Genomic DNA, 26,785 nt, shown 5'->3' on the forward strand with positions numbered 1-26,785 from the left:
AGTGCAAACGCAATAACGTGCCTTCTACGCATAAAGACCCCGAGCTCACAATCGCACCATTCAAATCCAACTACCATGAAGCGTCGTTTGCTGATTAACGTGTATTCGCGACTCTGACTGGTAATGAATAATTTCAATTACTTAAATGACTTAGGTTCAGGTAGCAGGCTTGGTTGACTGTTATTTCTGGTGAGATTCTGCGAACAACCCGGTGGGTGAGTTAACTCCCGCGACATGAGCTACGTGCGGGGAAAGTCAACCCAAACCAGTAATTCATGGCTATGCTCCTCTTGTAACCGCTACTAATCTTATCTTACTACTACTAATCTAATCTAATCTTTCATATCGCACAACCTCTTTCAAAATTCTGAAAGACCACTGACGCCTTCGGATCTTCGGCCGAAATGAGACTACCTTCGGCCGTAATGAGACTTTGGCCGTAATGAGACTTCGTCCGTAATGAGATGTTACCGCTGCAGATACATCTTAGGAGGTGAACTGGGTCAACAATGTAAAAAATGAGTTGGATTTCCATTTTGTCAAATAGATTTGAAGAGATTGTGATGTCGTTGACTTTCTCACCGTCATGAAGCTGTCATGTCTTGATAGTATTTACATAACAGCCTATCAATAGGTTATTCTGACAAATAACTGTGTTTGTGGGGAATCATCACCTTGAACATGTATGAATATTATGAATATAATATTACTTTTTTTTTTAGTGGTGACGGCTCTCCAGAATGTGGAGAACTTAGGTGAGTGAACAACATTCAGAGGCTGCTGAAATGATGCACCCCTCTTTTCCTTTCCTTGTTCATTGGTCTTCATCGACTCCATCACATGATGTCGCAAAGCATTTGCTTCAGTACTCGCTTTTTTATTTCTTCTCAGGTGCCTCTTATAATGTGCTTGCAGTAGACAAATAACTGGGGCCAGCGGTGAACATATACATGGCACACATCAAGAGTCAGCCTTGGGAACTTCAGTCGGACTATGACTTCCTTCCCCGGTCAACATAGCTTGATGTTTTTGTGATTGGTTCTGTCTCGCAAATGGAGCTCGCAAACCTGTGTAGAAATGTTGAATTTTTTCAACTGAGGCCTTGTATGCAGTGCTGTACTTCATGAACTAAATATGTATTAATATATGTGTGCACTTCCTTATTTTTCTTACAAGAGCCAGTGACAGTTGAACAAAAAGAACATCTCATGGACACAGTTGACAACTTTTATGGTTACTTTTGTCATTGAGGCTTCTGAAGGGGGGGGGAGATATATTTATTAGACGAAAAGGAAAAGGAAAAAAAACTGGGAAAGGTCAGCCAAACGGGACGTCGGCTTGCTATTCCAGAAATAAGAAATAATAATAAATAAATAAAAGGAAAAGATAAGAATTAAAGAAGGATTAAGATTCCCTCGTTTCGGACACGTGTCATAATTGCTCTGGCACCCGGTCTCGTCGATCAAGCGTGCCACAACGCTAAAAAGTTCATTCAGTCATAACATAATCACGCACGCAGTGCGACGCGGGCATCTAACAATGTAAAATCTCGGGGCGTCGGCAGCAGCACACGAAGCAGCCTGACGAGGTTGTGTGACGTCATGGCGCGGGAGAGGGAAGCATGCAGAGGCCTTCTCCTATCTAGGTGGTGTTGCTATAGTGCGCCAAAACAGTGGTGGAAATTGTGACTAGTTCAAAATTAAACGAATATGAAAAAAAAACAGAAAAACAATATACTAGGCAAGTTGAGACATAAAGCACGACATCATACCATATAACAGATAAATAGCCAATGTCTCTGTAGTCTGTATGTAATTTATCTTGCAATTAAGTACACATGCAATACATAGGTATGCAACATGGCCACCCTGTTGTTTACTTCTGTGCTCCACGCGCAGACAGAAAGCAAGCCTCAACAAAGAGACAAAAATGAATGTTTTCCTTTTCTAGTGTAGTACGTCGTCACGATGTACCTAAGCGACTTGTACCATATCACCAAATTGCTGACTTCGTTGACCGGATTCTTGCCCGCAAACTTTTGCATCAGTATAAGCGCCAACGCTGTTTTTTTTTTTTTATTAATAAACATATAGCTGCCCCCCCCCTCACCTGTATGCCGATCAGAGGTGGGGAAGTTACTTTTATTCTGTAGTGCCCTACCGTTACTCACTACTTTTTCAAAAGCTAACGCGTTACGTTATTCGTTGCTGTTGCGGTATCAGGTAACGCGTTACTAACGCCTTTACTTCTGATAAGTAATGCCATTACTTTTGCGTTACTTCACCAGGGTCCTTATAATATGTAACACATTTTGGTTGGGTCACATAAGGGCATTCCGCAAATCAATCCAAGCAACGTTAGGCACAAAAAGCGGTCACATGAACACAACTTACAAGGAGGATTTATTACAACACAGAAATAGTTGGTGTTCAAAATTTTGCATTTGTGAGCTTTGCCGACCTTTGCCGTGACGTGATGTTTTATCTCACACAGTACAAATTTAAACACCCAATCCCTTCGTACTTTGTCACTTGTTCAAGGGGTAGAGGCTATTTTTCTGTCGCTTTCGCCCAATTCGTCCAAAAAGAATTCAAATGCAAATTAAAAAAAAACAAAGTGCGCTTGTCAGGTGTGGTATCTACGGCTCAGTTTGTTGGTCACGGTATCGCCAATTGCTTGCTTGGATCAGCCTTGTCATCCCTGCCGTAATTGATGGCATAAATTGTTCAATGCAGGTTCCCTCACAGCCGCCCAGAACATTTAAAAAAGTGTGTGGTGAATGTCAGGCGAAGGGACTGGACGCCGTCGAGGACATCACTGGTCTGCAGCAAACATTTTAAAGACAGGCGCTTCGACTGAACGGGGCAGACCGTTCGACTGAGGCCTGACGCTGTGCCCAACAAGTTCGACTTCCCAGAACACCTCCAGAAAGTAATAATGCATGCGTCATATGTAGAGGCCGGATTTATATGCACTAAAAGCTGGTTCAACACACATGCATGAAAAATTCATTAATCTTGCTCAAAATATGCACATCTAGAAATTCACGTGCATGCATTTAAAACACGCAACAAATTCACTGGGGCAAAAGTATCTTACTTTATGCAGTGTACAAAAAGCATGCAGAGTTGAAAGCATAGACCGAGAAGTTACTCGTCAAAAGGAACTTGTTACGAAGTGAGCGTGTGAAAAATGTAACTAAGTTAATAACGAAGTTATTCAGCCCGAAACGTAACTCGCAGTTACGGAGTTACGAAGTTACTTAAAAAAAAAAGAACGAGTTATTCCCAAGTTACTTCGGACACAAAACAGCACTAAACATGTGCAGCGCGTGTGAACAGTTGAGTTCGACCCTGCTCAAGTTGCCTGCGTTGAATTTTCGTTTATGTCCAACAATGCGAACGCTTTACATCTTATTCCCTGTGGGTACACAATGGTTCAGCTTCATTTCAATAGCAGCGGTTCTTACTTCCTGAACAGAATACTGTCATTGACTGAACATCACATTTTATGACATAAAATGCATTGGAAGAACCGGAGAGAAAGCAAGAAAACAAGTGGACGTGAGTGAAAAGCGAATTAAAAGTGACTTGGAACGTAGCTTAAGTTAGTTTGGCAAAGTTACCTGACAAAGAAGTCAGTTCCTCTGAAAGTTACCACGGCGCAAAAGTAGAGAGTTAAGTTATAAGTTACCAAAAAAAGGACCTTAGTTACAGTAATGAGTTGCCTCGAACTCTGGTTGAAAGTGTGTATTTGCATGAAAGTCTAGCCTCTATGAATCATGTTCCCTAGTTAAGAGTTTCAAGCGATGGTTGATGATTGGAATCAGCACTGCATGAAGGGCACTTTGCAAAGTAATAATGCATGCGTCATATGTAGAGGCCGGATTTATATGCACTAAAAGCTGGTTCTTTAACTTGGTTGGGTAACTTTAAAGCTGCAACTAGTCCAATATATGAAAACACTCCTGAATTATGCATTCATATGCAGTTAAAAGCCATTCTATATTGGATAGGACAGTACTAAGATGGGCAAAAGCACATAAAGAAAAGAGTATTGCATGAAAATTTTGCCTAACATACAAACTCGTATTAGTGAGACATACAAACACACCAGCCACATGTCTCTTTGGTGCGTTCCAGCATGTTTACTTTACTTAGAGACAATAAATAATTGTTCAACCTCGAATGTCTACTCATTATTCTTCCTGCTTAAGTTTGCGACAATATGTGTTTGAATGCAGCCCAAATGAAAACAATGTAATCCGACTGATCGAAGAAGTTTCCAGTGCTACAGCAGTACCGGACTGTACCACATTGCCAAGGAATATACATAGGTGACAGCCATGCCTCATCTGCGAAAGAAATTGTCAAGGTTGATCATATTCAACAACCAGTAATGCACTCTGCCCACTTACCTGGTTGACTGCTTCAAACTTGCTGTTGCAACTGGACTTGTGATACTTTGATGTTGGAGCTTTCACCACAAGACCTTGCTACTTAGCCTTTTTTTGACTTATTCACTCTACCTCTAGTCATTTTGAACTGTCTTTATCGCCATTTACCCCCCCAGTGCACATATTTCTAGTCGATATCTTTTTACCGTCATATTGCCTTTATATCACATAATATCATTCTAGTCCTTTGGAAGCGCTTTAGTGCCGTTCGGCATTTCGTGTCATAACTAGTCATATCTAAATTTCCTGAGCAAAGCATAATGTTTATACCCAAGCATATTAAGGTGGTTACATAAACAAACGTGCCAAACAATGCTGAATGCCGAGAGTCAATTCTGAGAATACTTCTCCCTGGCATTCCACCCCACCCCCCCACCCCCACCCCCCGCGAGCAGAAATGGAATGGGAGAAACACCAGAAGCAACACGCTGCACACGCTGACAGACGACAAAGGAAACGTAACACAACAAATACAGCACCACACAAAACCAGCAAATGACATAATCGAAGTTCAAAGTACAAAATTAGAACGACACGACCTCACACGAGTACAAAATAGACAGGAAATAACGCCTATGTGACGGGATTTCACACGAAAAACGTAAGGAATCCAATCACGAGGGATTTCGGCAGCCTACCGTGGCAAAACTTTAGCGAAGCAGCAAGGGAAGCGCTCACAAACAGCAAAACTTGTTACAGCTTACATGCATTCCAATGGGCTGTAATGGCACTTTTGAGCACCGTAATATGGCGGCCGGTTGGCGTACCCTTTCCCACGATACCCTCACGTTATCCAGCCTTTATACATAGAGATCAGTGGTTGTACTCGTCCGTATACACGATAGGAGCCACATGGCCACACACTTCTATTAAACTGTAAGAAAATGTACACCGCTTCTTCTATCTGGTGCACGCATACACAAACAAAAAAGCAGAAGCACAAGACTGCATATTTCAAAGAATAAAAAAAGCTACAGTGAAATCCTATGACAACATTTTGTGAATGACAGTAACAAGTAATCAGCTTTCTCACCCGGCTTAACACGTGCAGTGACCGATGAGTTCTTGACCCGCGGCGCTGTCCAAATAAACCCAGGCTCCATGTGGTTCACCAGACACTCTTCGCGAAGGCCTTGCCCTAAAGAAGCAAACATTGGCTCCTCTCGTAATCTGCGTTCTCTCACTAAGTCTCACAAGGAAACACGTTAACATGTTGTAGAGTGTTGCACGCTAACCAGACCAGACAGACGTTGGCAGATACGATACACTAAGGCAAGTCAGGAAGTACTGAATAAGTTACCCAGAAAAGCACTTGACGTACGATGTGTCATGAGAAATGTATTCAAGATGCGTGCAACTTTGTCTGGAATTTCCATGTATGAAAGCATACTTGGTCGGGGAGAGGAAAAAAAACACACACACACACACAAAGAACCAGAAAACTGAGGAATCGATTTGAATACAGAATCGGAGAGGCAACTCTGATGAAGTGCGTCAGGCGAGCTAGAGGTCGTACAAGTAGCGAATTACTGATTTTTATCAATCTAATATAATATTACGTGACTGCTTATTTTGAGGTTGCATTGTCGATTGAGCCATTCGGTGACGACGATAGCTGCTGGCAGCACTCTCTACGACGAGCGTCAGCAGCGACCTCTGGAGATTTCGGTGTCAGTGCCGATGCCAACGATGAGATGTCGGACACGGTGGTATATACTTAGGGAGCGACTTTTTCGGGTTCAATGCCTTTCTCAGATTCTGGGGGTAAAAATCGGGCGCTATTTTTACATCTGTAATTCGGGGAGAAATCGGGCGATAATTGTGCCTTCGGGTGTTATCGAGTGTTTTGTTTCTCCTCTTGTCTACTAAGTCCTTTCCTACTTTCTTTTTTTTTTTGTGTGTGTGTGTGCCCTACCAGCGATAATCTCCAAAGGCATCGACAGTGCTGACACACATGGGTGTATTTCTGGGAACGTAAGTGAGCCATTCTTACATGTGTGACACGTGGCGACCTTTGTTCGTCTTCAGTGAAAACGTCACTTCAGGATTTCATAGTGAACCGAATTCGGGGTTAAATCGGATTGAACCCGAATTGGTCGGAGGTTAGTTCGGGGGGGACTCAGGTTTAACCCGAAAAAGTCACTCCCTATGTATACACTGAAGGCAAGCCTTAGCCGGCCGAAGAGAGGCCTTGGTAGTCAGTGAAGTTTCACATCGCAGGAGCTCCAGCTACTGAAGCTCGTGGAACCTCATGACAAGGTCACGGAATCCCGGTCGAGTACCACTGGATTACATATAGAACCTAAAATATTTCAATGTCATTTCAGTTTACATATATTGCTTCTGCAATTATAAAAAAGCCACTTGCTGTTTGCTGCTTTATATACTCTGTGAAGGAAAACTTATAGAAAAAAAAATTCTGGCAAGGGAGTGAAAATATCTTCTTTCGTTTCCTTGCTGTCTGTAAAAAGCCGAACTACAGCACATGTTATGCTTGTTTGCATAGTGCGTATCTGCCAAAACATAGAACACACTGTCTGCCAAAGTACACAAATGCCATGTGACACGTGATGTTGCCAATCAAACTGCAGTTATTTTCTACTAAAAATACTGATGCGTTCTGTGAAAGCGTAGAAATTTTCTGTAATCTGACCAGCGTCATAACGGCACGGACTTAATGACAAACTGTTTAGTTGTTGACCTGTGGTGTACTTCGAGGTCCTTGCGTGCTGTCAACAGCTGGCCTTATGAAATGCAACTGAATCGCCGGAAACGTAACAATTTTATTGAATGTAGGATCCAAGGTGACAGTAATGTTCAAAGGTGACACTCGCTTGCTGTTTGTGAAAGATGTGACAACGAGGTTTCAGAGATATCCAATTGTTCTGGTGCCTAGGAAGGAAGAGTGGAAAGTGGCACTGGCGGGCGAGTCCAATAATGTATTCTACGTTGAAGGAGGTGTTGGACTCTTGCTACCAATTGTAGCGCCAAAAAGAAATTTGGAAACATCTCTGCTCGTATTCGTGCAAAAGGTATCAGCCCAGCCTGAGTCGAAAACACCTATTGTAATCATAATACGTGTCTTTAACCTGCGAGAGAACCATTATCATGAGCGATGCCACAAAGGTCGGTCTGGATTAATTTCGCCCACTTCAGGACACGGCACATCGTATTTAATGTCCCTCGCGGAAGACGACGTCTGAAGCATCTCGTACCCCCCCCCCCCCCCCCCCCCCCCCCAGGAACTTCGATCAGCAAACGGAGACGCTTCCAACTGATCTATCGGAGCCGATTTGAACACCAGAAAGATTGCATGCGTAGGAAAATGTGGACGGCATCTGTCATTGTTGAGCATCGCAAAAGTTACTTCTATGGGGCCATGTCAGTATTCGAGGGGTCTGGACAGAACAAAGTATATTCCTCTTGCATGCGTTAACACTTTACATGTCTAACATGCCTTAACAGGAGAAGATCACCACGTTCTAGGGCCATGCCATTCTACTAGCAGTCGTAATAACAGCATTGAATCTTCGTCGCATGGACACTTCATATTGCCTACATTCATCCTCATCGTTGCAGTCATCAGTTAGAAGAGAGAGCCCATAACCACAGTCAATCCACAACATAGCCAACACATTGATATATAGCCGGAATGCAAGGCTCCTATAAGGAGGACTGTTCTCAGGTGGGTATAGCTTTGGGCTTGCATGTATTTGTGATCATTACGGTATGTTGCGGTTCTAATCCAGACAGAAGACACGACGAAGAGCATAAGGAATTCCACAAGATGTCGAGCGGAGAAGGCCGGTTCACGGATATAAAGGAAAGGTTTCCAGTAATCGAAGGTGTGTGCAGGTATATCCTATTGACTTCCTTAACTTACGATATTGAACACTGCATTATTCGCAGAACATCTGGGCCACAGTGAACCCGAGTAAGTATTCTTGATTGTGCGTACTCGCATTCTTTAAACGGCATCGCACAGCGACTGGTGGTTTTTCGTCGACAGGATGTACGAGCGGCCTTTGCGGCTTATCATCTACGGTATTCTGGCAGTGTTCACTATCGCTAGCGTCTTGGGACTAATATTTATAAAGATGAGCAGCGACGCCACCAGTAGGTCTGCAATATTCCAACGTAGTCGGTTATGGGTATACTGTAGTGTTGACGGTGTGACCCTCGCAGGCCTCCCACAGTTGCAGAAGTGCCAAAGGAAGCCAGGCACCTTGAAGGCACCCTTCCTCAGGGTAGAGGCAAGCGACATTGAATACGAATTAATAGAACCAACAGGCGGTACCTGATCGCAGGTTGCCAAGGCTCCATGTACTTCCGTTGCGTGAACGACTCAAGCAGTGAACAGTATGGCATGGGGGACTGGTTGTTCGAATCAGGCACATGCAAGCAGTGGAATCCGCATCGACTGTGCTTGTCCAAATCTAGCTCTCATTTTCGTACTCAGAAGAGTTGCGTGGACGCATGTGAAGGTAAGCAATGATGCCGCTTTGCTTTCCGGGCACTCGATCCACAGGAACAGTGTCTCATACTCTGCTGGTACCGAACACTTCGGGAAAAAAATTATTCCGGGTATCCTATCTTGTACTACATGACAAAATATCACCTAATCACCAAAACGAAATGTTGTAGAGGAGAGTAATTCTGCACTCAGCAGTTATTTTTGCTTTTCTCATTCTGCACTTTAGTTGCATGACGCAGATGGCTGCCAGGATAGCAGACGCATCGTAAAGCATTAGGAGAGTCGTGTCACTGTTAGTAGCATTTGCAGATTGCCCCCGTTGTGCCTGGTGTGGACGGTTCGCAATTGTTTCCAAGCGTTGACCCGCGGACGAACGACTTTGCGAAAGCTCGCGGTACTCACAGGTAAAATGTACGGAAAACGCTTAAGGCGGACTCATGCGATCTAGTTACGTTCGCTTCCTGCGAGGGATGGCGGCACCGTCCAGAAATTGTTTTTTTTTTTTTTGCTTTTCTCCTGCGCTCTAAGGAAGTGATGTAATCGGCGCCAGCGTGACGAACGTGCTAGCAAACGACAAAACCATTATTTTCATACGCAGGGATCTGGAAAACTGCAGTAAGTTTCTCAAATTTGTTGATTGCAATCAATTCCTAGACTGTTACTCTAGGGGATGACATCAATTTGGCGCACATGTCGCTGCCGTGCGTACCTAGAGAGCGATTTTGTTGCATCTCGCATACTCCATTGTATTGAAAATTTGACAAACTATCATTCGCCAAAAATCAGTGGATCGCTTGCGGCCTTCAAATGTGTTCATTCCGTAGATAAACTCGAGAGGAACACACTTGTACCTGTTTCATGCAGAAATTTAGCGAGGCTTACGAGAATCCTGTGAACAAAACTGCCCCAGAGACATTCTCAAGAAGTGAGTCCGCCTTAAGCGCCATTCGAAAATGACGGCGACGTTGTTTCGCTGAACGAGGTTCGATCGTTACTGCATACCGAAACCGAAACCGCAGATGACAATGAACGGCGAGATAATACTGTAAAAGAGGTTTCGTCCGGAAAGTGCCCGATTCTTTTCCAGTTAGCCCTGAACGACAGAGTTAATAAGGATAATTTTTCTGAATTTTCGTTTGTCTTTTTTTTTTGCATTGACATCTCTGCACAAGGCCTGTTCCTATTGACCCCCCCCCCCCCCCGAAAACTTGTGTCATAGTGCGCCAGTCACGTGAACCCTAAAAGCGGAACATGACAGCAGAGCACGCTCTGCGCCAACCACTGGGCCCACTTATGGTTATTTCTTCTGGTTTGAGGAGAGAGCGGGGCCTTCGCATTTCGGGGCACGCATCCGATTTTCAAGAAACAAGGAGAGAGAACGACGCCTGAACGACGGCTGGTTTTGAACGTGATTTACGGTGAAAGTATCTTTTGAGAGTGAACGTACCGAGCCGTCAGAGAGATATGCCTGGACCATGCGGTAGAGATAAGGATATTAGTCACGATATAACGGTGGTAGCGGTACGTTTGGTTGTGTATGAAGTTCCTTAGAGGTGGTCTAACATAGTGCGGTACTTTTCACAGAGGAACAAAGAGAGCCGCGCTGCTTAGGCGATGTGACATCGTCTATGTTGGGTGAATGTTCCCCTTCTTCAACGGAATGGTGGTACTACGACAGACTGCTTCGGTTGTGCGTTCGCTGGGAGAACGTCTGCCTCTACAATGCATTCCGGAGCCTCGGCCATTGCAAAATCGCTTGCATTCTCAAGCATCGCCACCTCTAGCATCGTCGTCTCTCAGACACAATAAAGACTACTTCGTGTGCACCCATAGAAGTTATCTTTAATATGTCACAAAGTACGTTTCTGGAATCGGCAGCGTCGCTCACAGTCGACTCTGGTCTTGAATGAGGTCGTGGCACAGAAGTTGTACATCTCACAGACGCGAGACGCGTTGTTATAGTAATATAGGTAACGCATGTGGTCGAAGGCACACGGTGATACACGCATAGGATCCATGCACCGGTTCGACCTTGTCCTATTGTCTGCAAACGGAGTTTCATGCACTTTACCAAGAGGTAAGTATGATACTGGCATGCAACAAAGAACGTTAACAAATCATTAGATTTGAACAATCCAAAGACAACCACAGCGCGCTAATGCCATCGCTAGGACTATGGTCTTGGTGACTCATTGAGCAACCTCTTCAGGAACAGCGTAAACACAGTAAAGCGTGGCATCTGCGAAAATTAACTTTCAGCTGACTAATATGTAGTGCGCCGAACAATATCCCGTCTGTGCGTTACACACAAAAACATGCTACCATGACGATTAATTACGAGCGGACCTCATCCCTTCTCCGACACATTTCTCATAGCAGTATTCATAGGCAAAAAGTACATTCTCATACTGGCTCTAGGTCTTTCGTTGACTCCTTACTTGCAAGCACCATTCTTGATTGGGACCACCTTCCCGGTTATTTGACATTAATTTTTTCAACTAATTTATTCACAGGTGCCATTTACGATTGTTTTTCGACATGCATATTTCGTGACCCCGTAAGCTTTTGCTACTAACCTAATATTTCTGCTGATTCTTCCGTTTTTGTGCTCCCCTCTGTAACGTGCTATGTCGTGAGGGCGCATAAGTAAACAGTAAAATTCACGTCACAAAAGGCACTCACTGTTGCAACTGGCGAGGCATTCATCCACTCTTTCGAATCGATTCCATCCATGTAGGCAACCGTTCTCGGAGTCCGGTAGGCTGTGACACTGGCCATTGCTGAAATAGTACTGGAACACCTTGTCTTCTGTGGTGCAAAGTCGAAAAGATGGGTAGTCGCATTGGCCACCTGCGCAAAAGTACCATGCGGTCGGTAAAAACAAGCAATACGGATGAGAAACCAACCTCTGCATGCCGTGTCGCAGTTGGCATAAACCGAGAAGCGGTCCTTGTGGATGGGGCAATGCGTATGCTGCAGCCACTCAGTACAGAAGGGGCCGACGGGAGAGAGAGCTAGGTAGAAAGAGCGTCCATGGGCCCGACTACATGGTGCCACGGACACCCGGAAGCACTCGTCTGCGCAGAGAAAGGCATATGTTTCTATTCACTCAAGCGGACGCTACATACCGGGTATCTGAGACACGTCTTCCAAGTTGGTGTGCACTTCGTTCCTCCTGCTTGGCCTTCGTGACGCCGATGTTAAGTGCCGCTCCCTTCCGGGTCCCGTAGTTGTAGGCAAGCTTGCAGTACCTGAACAGATTGGAACAATACGTAAAGATTGGACAACGTCGTCTCATCTCCCTTTTTCTTCTTTCGATAATCGTAATAATTTTGCATTACGTCCATTTACTTCTTTCTCGCCCGTTTTTCATGTCATCACGCGCGAAAGTGCTTTCGCACACGAAGCCCCTACTTCTTCGCTCTATGCACTTCACAGAGTTTCATCATAAAGGAGAATGGAACATGAAGGGAATCGAAACCGTCGCAACGACTTCGTTACCTTCCGTTTCCGCATTGTTAGAGTGCGAAGGGGAGTGGGAGGAACTATATTCTTGACCGGCAGAGAACAGGTGTACGCTAAATGGCGACGCGCGAGAGAAAACACAAGAGCCGTTGTCGCGGTATTCTTTACGACTCAACGCATATAACATTGTATTTAAGTTATAGCTTCCAGTTATCTTTTTCGATTATGTAATCCAGCGGGTGTATCAGCTTGGAGTTGCTTCATGGACTCCATTCGGCGAGCGAAATCACAATGACGTCTTATGATAAATATAAATAAGCAGCGCGAAAGCATCAGATGGTCAACAAAGTTTGTATCTAAGAGCAAGAGAGGGACGTAAAAGCCCATGACTTTTCAAATTGTTTCCAGAAATATGAACCCACTCATGTTGTTGAACTGTACGAAGGTTATTTCCCTATACAATTGGTCGTGTGATGATTTTTTCTTTTTTTCAAATCACGAGGTTGTAAGGAAGTGATTTCGTTGAAGCCATATTGTTGAAGGTAAAAACCTCGACATAGTTACTTTTAACGAGTTGGCCTCAGCACTGTTAACTATTATGTATTAATAAAAAATCTGAAAATTTTCAGGAAGGAATTCCGGCTTGCCTCCTAGCCAACAGCAGACGCCGTCGCGCATATCACTGCATAACAGTAACATCGGACATATGCGGTGTGTTTTCATTTTGGTGTACTGCACGGTTTGTACCATAACGTCACCAGAATAACCCCTCTCGGAGCCAACCACCTGCCATCGTTCACTCTCATGATTTGTTAAAAGCAGGAGGCGAAAGTGAGTACGCCTACATCACAAGTGACAACGGCGTCATTCCATGCAGTGGTTAGATTTGAGGTGTCCTTGAGTGGTTAGCATTATGTGGTGAAGCCAGTTGATGAACCTAACCTATCAAGACAGCCTTTATGGTACACGTATACTCTAAAAAACAGGACATCACTGCCAGTGCATAACGCGCTCTGTGCCAGCCACTGTGCCGAGGGGTGCAGTCACCGCTTGGCATCTGACGAGAGAGCGGACGTGCACCCTTTGGTGGAGATCAATATACATGTATCCATTTTGCTATAAAAAGTTGTATGCCTCTGCATTTTCAACAAAGCAGAAAGAAGAACGATGTCATTCTGAATGACCGTTGATTCTTAGCGTGTATTGTAGTGGTGTTCCGCTTTTAAAGCACAGCTCTGCATGTTTGGAACTTTATTAAATTCGCCGTGTCTATATGTGTACGGGGTGGCACCAGATTTATCTGCCTGAATAGGAAGGAAAATAGTTAAAAGAAGAAATATGTTTCGCTTGTTCCACTCAAGAACGCAAAGCTTTGGAAAACATTACTAATTAATCTTTACGGAGTCGAATCTCAGAACCTCTCTTGCATATTTTACGATTCATATCAAATAGATCGAGAGGTCGTTATTCTGTTTCGTATGTCCTTTCAGCCCACCTTTATCTTAATTTCGAGGAAAACAAAGTAGTGCTGTGCTGCTTTTAGTCCACCACAGAAAAGTGGACAAACCCGTTGAACTAGGCAAGCTTCGCCTTGACGTGTTCTTTGTTATTTATCGGCGAATGATATGTAAACAAAGCTATAATACGACTTAGAAACAGTGCACGAATGTTTCGATATGAACGTGTCCTTCGTACATTTAAACACTAGGATTTTGCTGTAACTTGTTTTGCAGATTTTCTTTCCCCACGTTTTTATGTTAGCCTCCTATTATTTGATCTTATTGTTCCGCATTGCGAACGTAAGAACAACGCCACCATTGCTTGTCCCGGTTACCATCTTATTAACGGAGAAACAATTAGCATTAAAGTAATCTAAGCGTAGCTTAAATATATATTGTACTTTAATTACTTATCGGGAGCGCGATCCACTGTGGGTAAGACGACTAGAAGGGTTGGGCTTCCCTCCACAATGAAGCACCGATGACTCACTTGGTGATCGTCGAGAGATCTCCGGAATGTAGTCATCGGGCGGCTTCTTCCGGCCGGTGTCTGCGCATACGCCGGGCGTCACACCATGCACCGCTCATTATACGTTTCTCTTACTCATGGTCTTTAACTGGAACAGCACCAGGGACATGAGGAGGGCGAGCAGGAGAAGAGAGGAAATGAGAGGCGTTAATACACTCATTGCGCAATGGAGCCACTTTGCGAAAACCACTGGTACATCTTCTTCCTCGTTTGTCGCCTTGCTATGGAACTTCCGTTTCAACATTCATGCAACACAACGAGGCACGCTATAGTATATATGCATTGGCGTGGTGGTGGCATTTCAATGGTTCTACGAAATATGTTTGTTTGTGCCACTAACGATATTAGCCACGAGATATAGTTTGACCTGTACAGGGGGAATGTAGACACAGTTATTTCCGTGTCTTTCTTTCTTTATTTATTTACCCTCAGGTCAGAGAATTACAGAGGGGAGTGGCAAAATAAAGGAACATACAACGAATTTACATACAAAGTAATTGGTCCAGCAGCTTGCGGAAGCTGTTAGGGTCCCGGACGATGACGGTGAAGGCGGGAAGACGGTTCCAGTCGTTCGCTCTTCTGGGAACAAATGAATTGGCGAAGTGATTTGTGCGACTAAATGGAACAAGTAGTTTCTCTGAGTGGTCGAGGTAGTTGGAAATATGATGGGGTGGTGAGAGCAGGAGATACCTGGGCCGAATGTTGTGGTAGTAAAAATTGTGAAGCAATGTGAGGCGAGCTATTTTGCGACGAACAGAAAGAAGGGGAAGGGAGGCTTGTTTCTTGAGTAGCGTTACGCTAGAGTGTCAGGAGTAGTCGGAAAATATAAAGCGAACTGCTCGATTTTGTAAGCCTTCTAATTTGTTAATAAGAGAATCCTGGTGCAGGTCCCAAATAGATTATGCGTATTCTAATTTTGGGCGGACTAATGTAACATAAACCAACCCAACATGTGTCATCTTCTTCGTCAGAAGTATTAGATTGGTTTCTTTAATCTGCCGTCATTGGAGATTATTGTTGGCGATAACAATTTATTTTACCAGATTTGATAAAGTTATATGTAGTACGTGGCAAAAGTTCCCTATGGACAGACACAGTTGATCCCATAGTTGCCAGGTGAGGATATTTTTTAAGAGACTTTTGTGTGACGTTAAGTGAAAGACCCTGAGTATTGATATGTGCGTGCTAGCTGAAGCCTGCCTCGTGAAACAGAATAGTATTACAAGCTAGAAGACCGCACTGTAGATTACACTCACAGGAATATCTTTCCTTGGCGGTGCTCCCCTTACGCAAAAGAGAACATAAAACTAGAATTAGAATCAGTTTCCACCACTTGGAATGTCTATCCCTTGAAATTCTCGTTAAGCATATAGTAACTCACTCATAGCAACACACATCAGCACAGCAGTTCAAGAAGATGTACAACGTGTTGGTTGAATTGAAACAACATATGCGCCCGTGCGCTTCGATAGTCAACCTTCAACCCTGGACTCTGCTATCTGCCTGACGGCACCATTTCTTTACTGAACATGGTTGCACGGTTGGTAACAATGGTGGGGAAAATATAACAGAATGCGAACTGTAAATCGACTTAAGTCAATTGGGGTAGTTGGTATAGCAGATCGTCCTACGACTGGAAAGCGGTGGGCAACACACGGACAAAAATGACTACGCAGGGTAAATGCCTGCCTACAACATAGACGTCAAAGGAAACCCCTTTGTGTTGGAAATACACTGATGTCCTCGTTTGGGGAAGTTTGTAGTAAGCGTGAGGTCTCAGCTTCGCCATCCCTCGCGATTCCTTCCCCGTACTGAACTAGTAGTTCCAACTTGTATACGTAAGTGGCATCGGTAATGTCGCGCTGAGTTCAACGTGTCGGAGTAGATCTTCATAATTGTACGACTGGAGTGCAAAATGTGAAGCGCTTTCTTTTGGACAGCTTCTAGGCTGAGAGAGTCAGCGTTACTTAGACTGTTCCATATTGGGGATGCGTATGCGAGGCGAGGCTGAACATAGACCCTATACAGGCATACTGTGTGTCAAACAAGCTGACATTATTACATTCACTTAAAACGTGACGTTTTTCGCGTTCATGAAATACGTCCGTGTTGGGAGCGCGTTTAAATGCAGTAGCATTTTTTAACGCACTTTTCGGCCTCCGTGAAGCGTACCGTCAGTCGAGAGAGGCTCTTTCACTCTCACGATGCGCTATATCCCCTTCGTTTGTTTCTGTATTGCGCGCCTTGGCTGATAAGAAACGCTTCGGCGGGCGGGGATTTAACCGCTTGGAAGGTGTTTACGATAGCGATCCCTAAAACACGATAAACCAGACACCTGATTCCATTGAAGTGGATGACATAATGGTGTGGACCTTTGGTTTGACGGCTTCCTTTATTGTATCGTCTTCATTGAGTGCTTGCGACCTATTCAAGCTCCCTAGTGTCTGCACAATACGTTTCATGTAATGTCGTCAGTCAATGTCGTCCGACAGCGCGGAGTTACAGTGTAAACGACGTGCTGCGGAGCATTCGCGCAAGTATAGAGTTCGCAGATGTGCAGCCACCGCTGTGGGAGGTGCGGACGCGTTCGCAAAAGAAACTGAAGCGACGGGCCGCCGAGAATGCCAGGAAACGGCATGCGGCAAAGCGCGCTGCCGTTGCTGACTGTGAAGCGACAACCCAAGTGTGCAAACTGCGGGGGCCCTCATGTGGCTTCGGACTCGCGGTGTATCCAGAAGAACATAGCCACTCGACGTTATCGGGACGCCGTTTTGCCCAAGTCTGGCAGCTCCGACAGAAACCAAGCGGGTGTTCGCGTCCCGCCTGCTCGTCCCGCGCCTAAGCCTGCTAAGCCCGCCAAGCCTGCTAAACCGTCTTCGAGGCGCCCCCGTGCCCCCCAGGGCGTTACACTTCCTACATGGCAATTCCCTCCAATGGTCAGCCGCGGCACAGCGGCGTCTGCCACCGACTCAACACAGCCTTTGAAGGCGGACACGGATAATTTGCGGCCGGCTTCTCCAAACGTTTCCTACGCGGATGCAGCCAGCCATCAACCGCAAAGGTCTCTGCGGCGGCCTGCAGTGTCGAGCGAGCTGAGGCGTTCAAGCTCTATGGTTAGGAACCGGGATGACATGCTCAGCGCACTGCTGCCGCTGGTTTTTGTCGCTTTGAAGGCTGTCGTCGCCGCTTTCCCTGGTGCTTCCCAGTTGCCTGAAGTCCGGGCTCTTCTGGCAGCGGACAACCTCTTTTTGCCACACAATGCAGCAAGCGTGTAAATCTGCTGCCATATTGCAGTGGAACGCGCGTGGCCTTCGGAATAAGCTACCCGACTTGAAAGCATTCGTCCTTCGGCATCAGACACCAGTACTTGCTATTTGCGAAGCGTATGTCCCGCAAGACTTTCGACTTAGTGGATATATCACTTACACATTGGACAACACATCTCCGTCTCGAACCATCATCTGCGTAAGAAATGACCTGACCTCGACACTAATTCGCTCTCGACGTGACCCATTTGACTACATTGAGTGTAAAGTACGCATGGGCCGTACCGTATTGACTGTTGTGAGTCTGTACATTCCCCCGTCGGTTACTGTGATAGCTCGCAGTATTAGGGATATATTTGCCTGTCTCCCAGCCCCGTTTGTTGTTGTTGGTGATGTCAACGCACACCCACCAACGCACACCTTCCCTTGTGGGGTAGCAGAAAGGTTGACACCCGCGGCAAAATCTGGGCGGACGTTATAGAGGATCTGCGACTGCATCTTCTCAATGATGGGTCATCTACGTTCCTCGGCCGGTGTTTTCGGTCGGACTCTCTAGACCTCTCTCTGTGCTCCAAGGATGTCTCCAGGTACCTGTTGTGGGCGGTTGGCCTGGACGGTCGGGGAAGTGACCATCTTCCCATTTTCATTGGTTTTAAAAAATTTCTTCAGAAAGAACGGCGTAAAGCTGTAACGATAACGGATTGGTCAGCGTTTCGCGCCTTGTGTTCCACCAGCACCCGACCTGACCTCTCAGCAGACGAGATGGCAGGATGCATCGAGGAGGCCCTTCGTTCATCAAGCAAGTATGTTAAAGTCGTTCCTGGACATCTCGGCTCAAACCCTAGGGTTGAGCAGCTGCGGGCATACCGTCGACGCGCCGAGCGCACTGCTCGTCGGACTGGGTTGCTCAAAGACATCCAAGAAGCCCGCCGCGCGTGCAAGGCAGTCACTAAGGAGCTGGCTGCGATTGATCGTAAGCGCTGGAGGCAGTTCTGCGGATCGTTGTCGTCTTTTGACAGCCCTGCGAAGATCTGGCGAGTGGCAAGAAGTTTAAGCGAACCTCCCACGAACCAGCATCCTTTAGGTGCGCTTGCGCTGTCCTCCTCAAAGTCCGAAGCAGAGGTGGCTCAGGCCTTCTGCAACACCATTGCCGCTCCTTCGAAGGCTGCAAGTTCAACATGGTTTTCTTCCCACGTGACTACGTTAGTCGAACGGATTCAAGCTGCGCCCATAGTCACTGATCCGGACATGGATATGGATTTCTCACTGGCCGAGTTCCGAAGCGCGCTGCTGCTGTCTCGTGTTCGGTCCTCTCCTGGGCCGGATAATGTCACCTATAGGGCTCTCCGCAACCTTGATCAGAAATGTGGGAAGTATCTGCTGGAGGTATTTAATAGATCATGGAGGTCAGGGAAAGTACCCGACAGTTGGAAGCGCGCACGTGTTATTCCGCTATTGAAGCCAGGCAAACCACCATCGCAGCTCTCCTCCTTTCGACCAGTGAGCCTGACTAGCTGCCTTGGGAAGTTGATGGAGCGCATGGTACTCGCTAGACTGGAGTGGTGGCTCGAACATCGCCGCGTCTTCCCGGAAGAAATGTCAGGCTTTCGACGGCACAGAGCAGCAATAGACTCGGTACTCGATCTAATCACTTCTGTGGAAGACGCAAAGGTGCGCAAGAAGACTGTGCTGGCTGCCTTCCTCGATGTTAGGCGGGCGTACGATACTGTCAGCCACGCTTCTGTCCTCCATGGCCTTGTTGATGCCGCCCTGCCTTTCAGAGCTCTCTCATGGCTTACTGATTTCCTTCATGGACGGGAACTGTTCGTCCGCACAAGCCAGGGGGATACAGACTTTGTCAAGCTGACCCATGGGGTGCCCCAGGGGAGTGTTCTGAGCCCCATCTTATTCAACATTGTTATGGCTGGCCTTCGAGGTTGCGTCGGTAGGAAAGTGGCTATCTCCATCTATGCCGATGACATTTGTATCTGGACCACCGGTAAATCCCGTCCTGCCCTCCAGCGACGCCTCCAACTCGCTCTCGATGCTATCCAGCAGTACCTGTCCCTGGCGGGCTTAGACATATCGACGGAAAAGACAGTAGTAATTCCTTTTACAAGGCGGAACATGAGGCCCTTCCAGCTTTCCGTGGCAGGCATACCGTTGAAGCACGTGTCTCACCATAGGTTCCTCGGTCTCACTGTTGATGCTAGGCTCTCCTGGCGGAGGCATATTGCAAGCTTGGAGATCAAGATCCACCGTTGGATTGCAGTGATCCGTCGCTTGGCAGGCATGAGATGGGGCAGTGACACGAGCTCTCTGTTGGCCGTCCACAGGGCTTTGGTTCGAGGGTCCCTCGCGTATAGTTTGCCGGTGCTTAATGGCCTGCCGACATCTTCTGATCATAAGCTGCAGTGCCTCCTGGCGCGAAGCCTCCGTGTGTGCCTCGGCGTCCCCCGAGCAGCAGAGACCCGAGCAGTTATTGCCGAAGCGAGGGACTCCCCGCTGGAGGTTCTTCGCTACGGTGAGACCTGCCGACTTTTTCTCCGCCTTTTATCCCATCATCGGCGGCACCCGCTCGTTTCGAAGATCTTGAGGCGCAAGCACTGCAAGGTCCGCTCGGTGATGACTCAGTTGAAGCCTAGCGTCCCGCGTTTCGTAGTGAAGACAGTGGCTTCCAGTGCCCCTCCATGGTCTCTGTCAAGCCCAGTCACCTGCCTAACTGTTCCTGGCCTGCATGGAAGGAAAAGGGATACAGCCCCGTGTGTCGCCAAGCAGCTTACCCTGGGCATGATGAACGACAACTACGCGGCGTCAACGTCAGTTTTCACTGACGGGTCATCTACTCGGGGTGGATCATCCTCGGCATTTGTCATTCCATCCCAGTCAGTCTCCTGTGGTCACCGTCTTTCTCACAGAACATCGTCTACGTGTGCCGAGCTTTACGCCATCCTATTTGCTATGCAAAAAATATCCGCCAGTCCAGCTCAGTCCTGGGTCGTCTTTACAGACTCAAGACCCGCGCTCCAGTGTGTGGCCAACTTGGGGATACGTGGACTCCTCGGTCCTGTTGTCTTTGACATCCTGCAAGCTTATAAGAAGGCGACCATTGTAGGGCACACTGTAATATTGCAGTGGATCCCCGGACATGTCGGTATCAGCGGCAACGAAGAAGCAGACAGAGCCGCATTGAACGCCCATCAGCACGCAGCTTTTTCCCCGATCATGATGTCGTCGGGCGACCGAAAACACCTCCTCTTGACTCTCACCGGTCCCAAGATGCAGGCTCAGTGGGAACACGACATAGCTCACTCCCTTCTCTCTGATGTAGACCCCACGCTTTCTCTCGTCCTTCCTCCGCGACTACCGCGCCCATTAACTGCTCTCTTCCACCGCATGAGGCTCAACGTTGCCTTTACACCTGCCTTTCAACATCGTCTCGGCTCCACCTCGTCTTCCCTCTGCCCCACTTGTGGAGTGCACGGCGACCTCAGCCACGTCATCCTGGCTTGCGGGCAATACCACCACGAGCGTGCCCTAATGGAACTCTCTATGCAACGCATCGACAAGCGGCCGTTCAACCTAGCGAAGATCCTCGGTCCGTGGTCGAACGCTGCCCACCAGTCGCAGGGCCTTCGTCTTCTGGCGGAGTACTTGTGCTCCACCGGTCTGGCGACGGCTCTTTGAAAGCCCCATCATCATCCCCTCATCCTCCCCCAACGCGAAATAGGGCAGTGTACCGCCTCAGCGGCGGTGAATCGCCCAGCCCATTACCATCCAATGTATGTGTGTGTGTGTGTGTGTGCCGTTGCTGCCGAAGGAGGGGCCGTTACACCGGCCGAAGTCCAACGTAAACGTCGGCGCGCAGAAATCCAGTGTGAGCACCGAGCGGCACAGGAGACGTCGTTTGGACAACGGGGGGATGTGAATGTGCCGACCACACGCAACGGCACAACGATAGGATGTGTGTTCGCGAGAAGTGTTAGTGTGCGCTGCAATGCCTACATCTCCTACTACAGCATTCACGAACCCATTCTCTTCATCGTCAAAATCGAGGACCACCCAGACGAAGAGGAATGGTCCGAGTGATCGTGTACGGTGACACACATACGTGAGGTTCACAGCCTTAGGAATAAATAACGAGTTTTAGCAGAGCGGAAGGTCTTCACGATAACGCTTCGGAAAACACGATATCTCATACCCCTGTCCCACGGCCAACTGAATGGCATTCCCGGCGAATGGCAGTTGCACTGAATGTCATTCGTTTGTATTGCATCGAGCTACACAGAATATCATTCGCAAATGATGTCACTGTCGACAATGCAGACACCATGGCCGAACATATACAGGGTGTTTCCTTTTATCTGCAACAAATTTTCGATTTTCATAAAAAGGGGAGTTGCCTTTGGGCGGTTTTACTTTTGTCGTTGGATTACGCGGCGGGGCTGCTACTATGAAACCAATTTTTTCTCAATTAGGGGACTACTTAACAGATATATTTTAATCAACTTTTTCATTATTGACTTTAGGGAGCAAATTGCAATTGCAATATTAAAATATGATCACCACATGTTCCTTTCGAACGACTGATGAAGCACTAAAGTAATCTCAGCGCGTGCTATAGACCTAAGTATTTCACCTCGGCGGTCTGCGGGAAACAGAAAGTGATCGCCAAAAGAGCGCCGGTGACGTCGATATATCCGCCATTCAATGCAAGTGTCACTCGCTGGGAATGACATTCATTTTGTTATTGAATAAAGTTGTTGTTGCCGTGTGACAGGGGTATCAATCGCCTGATTCCTTCGAAGTGGCTTACATCACGTTGCTGATCTTTGACTGAACAGCTTCCTTTAGCGTATCGTTCACGTAGAGTGCTGCCGATATGCTAAAACCCCAGAAAGTGTGCTTTCGCATGCGAAAGGGAGTCGTCGTCCTTCGTCTGCTGTAGTCATGGAGGAAGGAAACGCAGGAGTTGCGAACTTGGTGAAAAGCAAACCTCCGAACACGCGATAACAAAACTGCACGCGCGCGTTCATCACAAGCCGCGTTTACATGAATACGACACAAGCGTATCGTATCCAGTTGTCGAATCGATCCACCCATGTAAACGGGTCAATTCGCTGGGAGAGCGTATCGTATTCAACTCGTTAAATAGAGGTGGATCAAGACGGTGGATGCGCATTCAAAGTGTGCATGTAAACAGACGATGCACATCGAGGGAAGAAGTAAGGATTATGGGAAGCGGCGTTCGTCTGCGGGCTAGTTGCGTCGTCTGCTAAGTCCGGATCACTGATCTCTATGTATAAAGGCTGGATCGCGCATAGGAGAGGGGCTCGTGGGGGAGAGGCATGCATTGGGGCCGTCATGTTGGGAGGCCCTAAAGCGCTGTGTGTGCCCATAGAAAACAATGTTCCGCAATGAGGTAACGGAGATTGTGAGTATTTATTGCGCTGCGGGCGTTGATCGTTCTTTGTCATCACACAATTTTGCAAGGTGCCAGTATACTGATGTATCCTAACAGTGTTTCACAGGTGTCCTGCCGTTCGATTCTTAATTACGTAATGTTTTGCATTCCGAAACTAGACCGTCATTGCAGTTGGGGATTGGGGATTGTACTACAGCACGTTTCCCAGCCAATATTTCAATAAGAAACAATGTGAGGTTAACAACAACAATGTATATAATATCCCGTGCTGCGTTCTGGACAAAAATTGTTCCATAACGAACGGTCCGGGAAAAGATATACTCGCATGGCAGAAAGGGGTCGTTCTGTCAGCCGTTGTTTTAGCAGTGTATGCGTTTAGTATGATTTATATCAAGCATTGCCGCAGAAAGAGTTTTTTATTGAACGACAGCGGTGCATTGCCTCGCAAATATGGACACCCAAATAATTACTTCACGCAATTAGATCACGCTCGTTAGGACAGTTAATCAGGTAGTGATGTAAGCTTAATCAATTAAGTTACTTAGAAAGTGGTAACACCTCCTTGAGACACAGGACTTATCTCTTTTTGAAGTGCAGCCTTTCTATGTTTGTTTGTTTCTTCCTTCATTTGTTCTGATTATTTGCAGGCGCGGTTGTGCCAAACTGAATGTCCTTCTCGAGTACTCACATGCTTTTACTGAATACAACTGCAGCGTGAGCAAAGCTGATTAGGGACGGGGGCCTGCTATCCAGTGCTGACTTTCTCATGCTTGTTATGTGGAGCACGTTCCAAAAAACGCAGCTGCACATCTGAAACTCCAATCAGTATCATAGTCATCTAAAAGGGAGCGTCGTAGCACCATTGTAAGACCAGACACGCTTTCTGAAGATCTTCTATGGCACCTTCCGCAGTTTGCGCAGTTTTGTTCAGCATCGAAGTCTCTCATTGAGAACACTTTGCATTAACTGTGACTCCCATCTTACATTTTGATGTGCAAGGGCCCTCTTGCACTACACACGTATGGTATGCAAATTGCAACAGGACGATTTGGAGCTTGAAACAGTTGTGATTTTGTCATTTTGGCCCTCGTGTAACGTAAACAAAAAAGTCTTAACACGATGTGCTTTTGTAAAGAAGATCACTGATGATGAGTAAAGAGAATATACATTTTTTCAAGTTCAACATTTATTTCTTGCACTTATGCGTTTGAGGATACAATGAACGTGCAGGGAGGTCGCAAACGACTACATTTATTGTTTTGTGACCTTCCTACAATGACAATATATATTTTAGGAATGACAATGGACAGGTACGCTCTCTAAATTTGTACCACTCAATTTTAGGTTGGAATGAGCAGTGAATAGCAACTTCCTCCTGATATTTTCTCATATATGCTGAATTTTAAATTTAATGTGATCAAATATGTGATAATATAATAGTAATATATGAGAATATAATCTGTGATAAATGAATGTGATCAACAGTAGATGTAAACAACATCAGTAGCCAGAGAAGTGCATTCTCAAGAAAACATTTTCTTCTTATAGCGTATATGTGCATGCCTATTAACTGAAACAATTATCACAGTTCCCTGACAAGTTTTAATTTCTGAGAGTGTACTGTAGAGGCGACTTCGATCTACAACAGTTCATACAAGGTATTATATACTGTGAATACCATTAAAAATCCCATGTGACACATATGCCTTTATTTTCGGGGGTGCTGTGGTAGTCAAAGTTTGTGGGCATTACTCAGGTTCTGCACCCATTTCTTGAATATGTCGAGGCAGATGTGAAGTAACCTGTATTGATGATGATTATTCCAATTTTTATGGTGCATCGACAACAAAGGTCATAATACATCAGAACATTGGTGTGGATGCAACTAGTTAAAAATAAATATGTTGTTTAATAAATGCATTGGACAAATTTTAAACCATCAGTTTAAAACAAGGTTTACAATCCCTGTATCTTCTAAAATTGAAAAGATTAAAAACTATTCTAAAAAGAATATGGGGAACTCTTCTAAAAAGAATTATAATTATTATATTGCTGGGTGAAGAATCCTAAGGTGTAAGGTGTGTTTCTGATGTGAACATGTAAGAAAATGTGCAAAATTGAGAGAGGCTAACCACAGTGCGTGCACTGAGGTGGTTCCTTCCTGTGAAGTAGAAACCAGTGGATGAGGAACATGATACTTACCTGTACACCCAGCCGCATCACACTGCATAGGCGATCCTCTGGGTAGCCCCATGCGGAAATCTGTATTGAGAGACCACTTTTGCCTTAAAAAATGCTACAAATAGCACGACACGCTACAAATTATTATCGTAACAAGCTGACGATTAGCTCAGACACAAAAGCGTTATTCAAGTCGCGCCACACCACCGTTACGTAGGATTCTTTGTCACAAATCAAACCAAGGCAAACAATACCAATACATGAAAAAGGGTGACAATCTTGGTCTCGTTATGACGTAATACCAAACTTGTAAGCGAAGGTAATTCAAAGAAATGAATGTGGCACTTGCTTTCGTAGAGAACACAGTGTACCATGCTAGCAATGCATGCAAAAAAGCGCTCGAGTGCTCGCACATATATTGATGACAACACTACCAGTGTAGTGTAACATGTTCTTTCAAGCATATTATGCATTCAAACTGTATTTGCCACCGGGTAAAATGCAAGTGTGCTCGATTGAACCTCGGAAGAGCGATCGAGCAACCTGCATCCAGTGCTCGTTTTGGGCAAAGTACGGTTGGTACGACCGTAATTGCAAGAAGTTGCCATGATCGCTGCGGCGACTGTTGTGGGTACAGTAAGATGGCGGCCGGTTTCTTCACGCTCGCGCTCCCTATCCGCGATCCAGCCTTTTACAATCGAGATCAGTGGTCGGGATGATCAGGGATGGGCATAAATACATTTTTTGAGTATTTAAGTATAAATACAAAATACTTTGTTGAAAGGGATGTTTAAATACTCTTCATAAATACTTTTCAACATGAGTATTTAAAATCAAAATATAAATACAGTATTTAAATACCGTAACTATACTACCATAAATATTGTGACAAACATGTCATCTGGAATTGCAGAAATAAAGGTGATCATAACAACAAGTCAGCAACGAACAATAGCATTTATTTGTCAGATTATCATGGAGATTTTAATATTAGAAGTTTCTTGAAGACTATACCTCTTAGGCATCTTTTGTTCTGCCGTACATTCGGATTCGCAAAGAAGAACAGCATATCTCCACAGGTGCCACAAAAATGCACTTGAAATTATTAACAGGATTGCACCAAATTAATCGATATGTTGGCTGGATTACGCGGTACGTGCTGTCCTCTTAACACATAAACAGGACGGAGTCGCGACAAGTTTCACGCAGGACTACGTATACGGGGTGTCTCAGTTAAATCCCCGGGCTAAATAACTCGCGAACCGGTGCACCAATCGAATAACTTTCTTTTTTACAAATATCTGTCCGATACCGCCTACAACCCGAGCACCATGTGAATGAGTTGGAGGCGCTCATTATTTAAATAAAAATTCAAATGAGTTTCATTAAAAAACATAACTTCTAAAGCAGGGCGCCGTCGGCATTAAAATGGGTACTACCCATTTTGGGACCTTCAGTGGACACCTTTTAGAGAAAAATCTGCCACCGAA

The 26,785-nt window shown here is 45.8% G+C and overlaps 2 protein-coding genes across 4 annotated transcripts; one reads left to right on the forward strand and one right to left on the reverse strand.

The window, feature by feature from the left end:
* Positions 1–8,039: 8,039 nt before the first annotated feature.
* On the forward strand, positions 8,040–10,756 carry LOC135397953 (uncharacterized). 3 transcript variants are annotated; one of them, XM_064629437.1, is made up of 7 exons: positions 8,040–8,141; positions 8,206–8,311; positions 8,366–8,390; positions 8,466–8,576; positions 8,642–8,709; positions 8,764–8,940; positions 10,515–10,756. In XM_064629437.1, the coding sequence occupies exons 4-7, from the start codon at positions 8,467–8,469 to the stop codon at positions 10,712–10,714; spliced, it is 555 nt and encodes a 184-aa protein (XP_064485507.1). In that variant the 5' UTR covers positions 8,040–8,141; positions 8,206–8,311; positions 8,366–8,390; position 8,466; the 3' UTR covers positions 10,715–10,756. The 3 variants fall into 3 exon arrangements, with proteins under 3 accessions (XP_064485507.1, XP_064485505.1, XP_064485506.1); XM_064629435.1 differs by having other exon boundaries at positions 8,206–8,301; XM_064629436.1 differs by having other exon boundaries at positions 8,206–8,301; positions 8,642–8,703.
* On the reverse strand, positions 10,753–14,607 carry LOC135397952 (uncharacterized). The gene is made up of 6 exons (XM_064629434.1): positions 14,499–14,607; positions 14,385–14,444; positions 12,059–12,181; positions 11,837–12,007; positions 11,613–11,780; positions 10,753–10,974 (listed from the first exon to the last, which is right to left on the reverse strand). Exons 1-6 carry the CDS (start codon positions 14,581–14,583, stop codon positions 10,781–10,783), a joined length of 801 nt encoding a protein of 266 aa, XP_064485504.1. The 5' UTR covers positions 14,584–14,607; the 3' UTR covers positions 10,753–10,780.
* Positions 14,608–26,785: the final 12,178 nt, after the last annotated feature.

This window comes from Ornithodoros turicata, chromosome 6, assembly GCF_037126465.1.
Source record: "Ornithodoros turicata isolate Travis chromosome 6, ASM3712646v1, whole genome shotgun sequence".
Lineage (NCBI taxonomy): Eukaryota > Metazoa > Arthropoda > Arachnida > Ixodida > Argasidae > Ornithodoros > Ornithodoros turicata.

What these genes read in the sequence shown, in the direction of transcription:
- LOC135397952 (XM_064629434.1), bottom strand. Translation starts at nt 14,583, where the DNA reads ATGAGTGTATTAACGCCTCTCATTTCCTCTCTTCTCCTGCTCGCCCTC. An exon ending in GTTCCAGTTAAAGACCATGA is followed by an intron (nt 14,445 to 14,498) that starts GTAAGAGAAACG and finishes GCGTATGCGCAG; the next exon opens with ACACCGGCCGGAAGAAGCCG. An exon ending in GATCTCTCGACGATCACCAA is followed by an intron (nt 12,182 to 14,384) that starts GTGAGTCATCGG and finishes CAATCTGTTCAG; the next exon opens with GTACTGCAAGCTTGCCTACA.
- LOC135397953 (XM_064629435.1), top strand. Translation starts at nt 8,244, where the DNA reads ATGTCGAGCGGAGAAGGCCGGTTCACGGATATAAAGGAAAGGTTTCCA. An exon ending in CTGGGCCACAGTGAACCCGA is followed by an intron (nt 8,391 to 8,465) that starts GTAAGTATTCTT and finishes TTTCGTCGACAG; the next exon opens with GATGTACGAGCGGCCTTTGC. An exon ending in AGCAGCGACGCCACCAGTAG is followed by an intron (nt 8,577 to 8,641) that starts GTCTGCAATATT and finishes TGACCCTCGCAG; the next exon opens with GCCTCCCACAGTTGCAGAAG.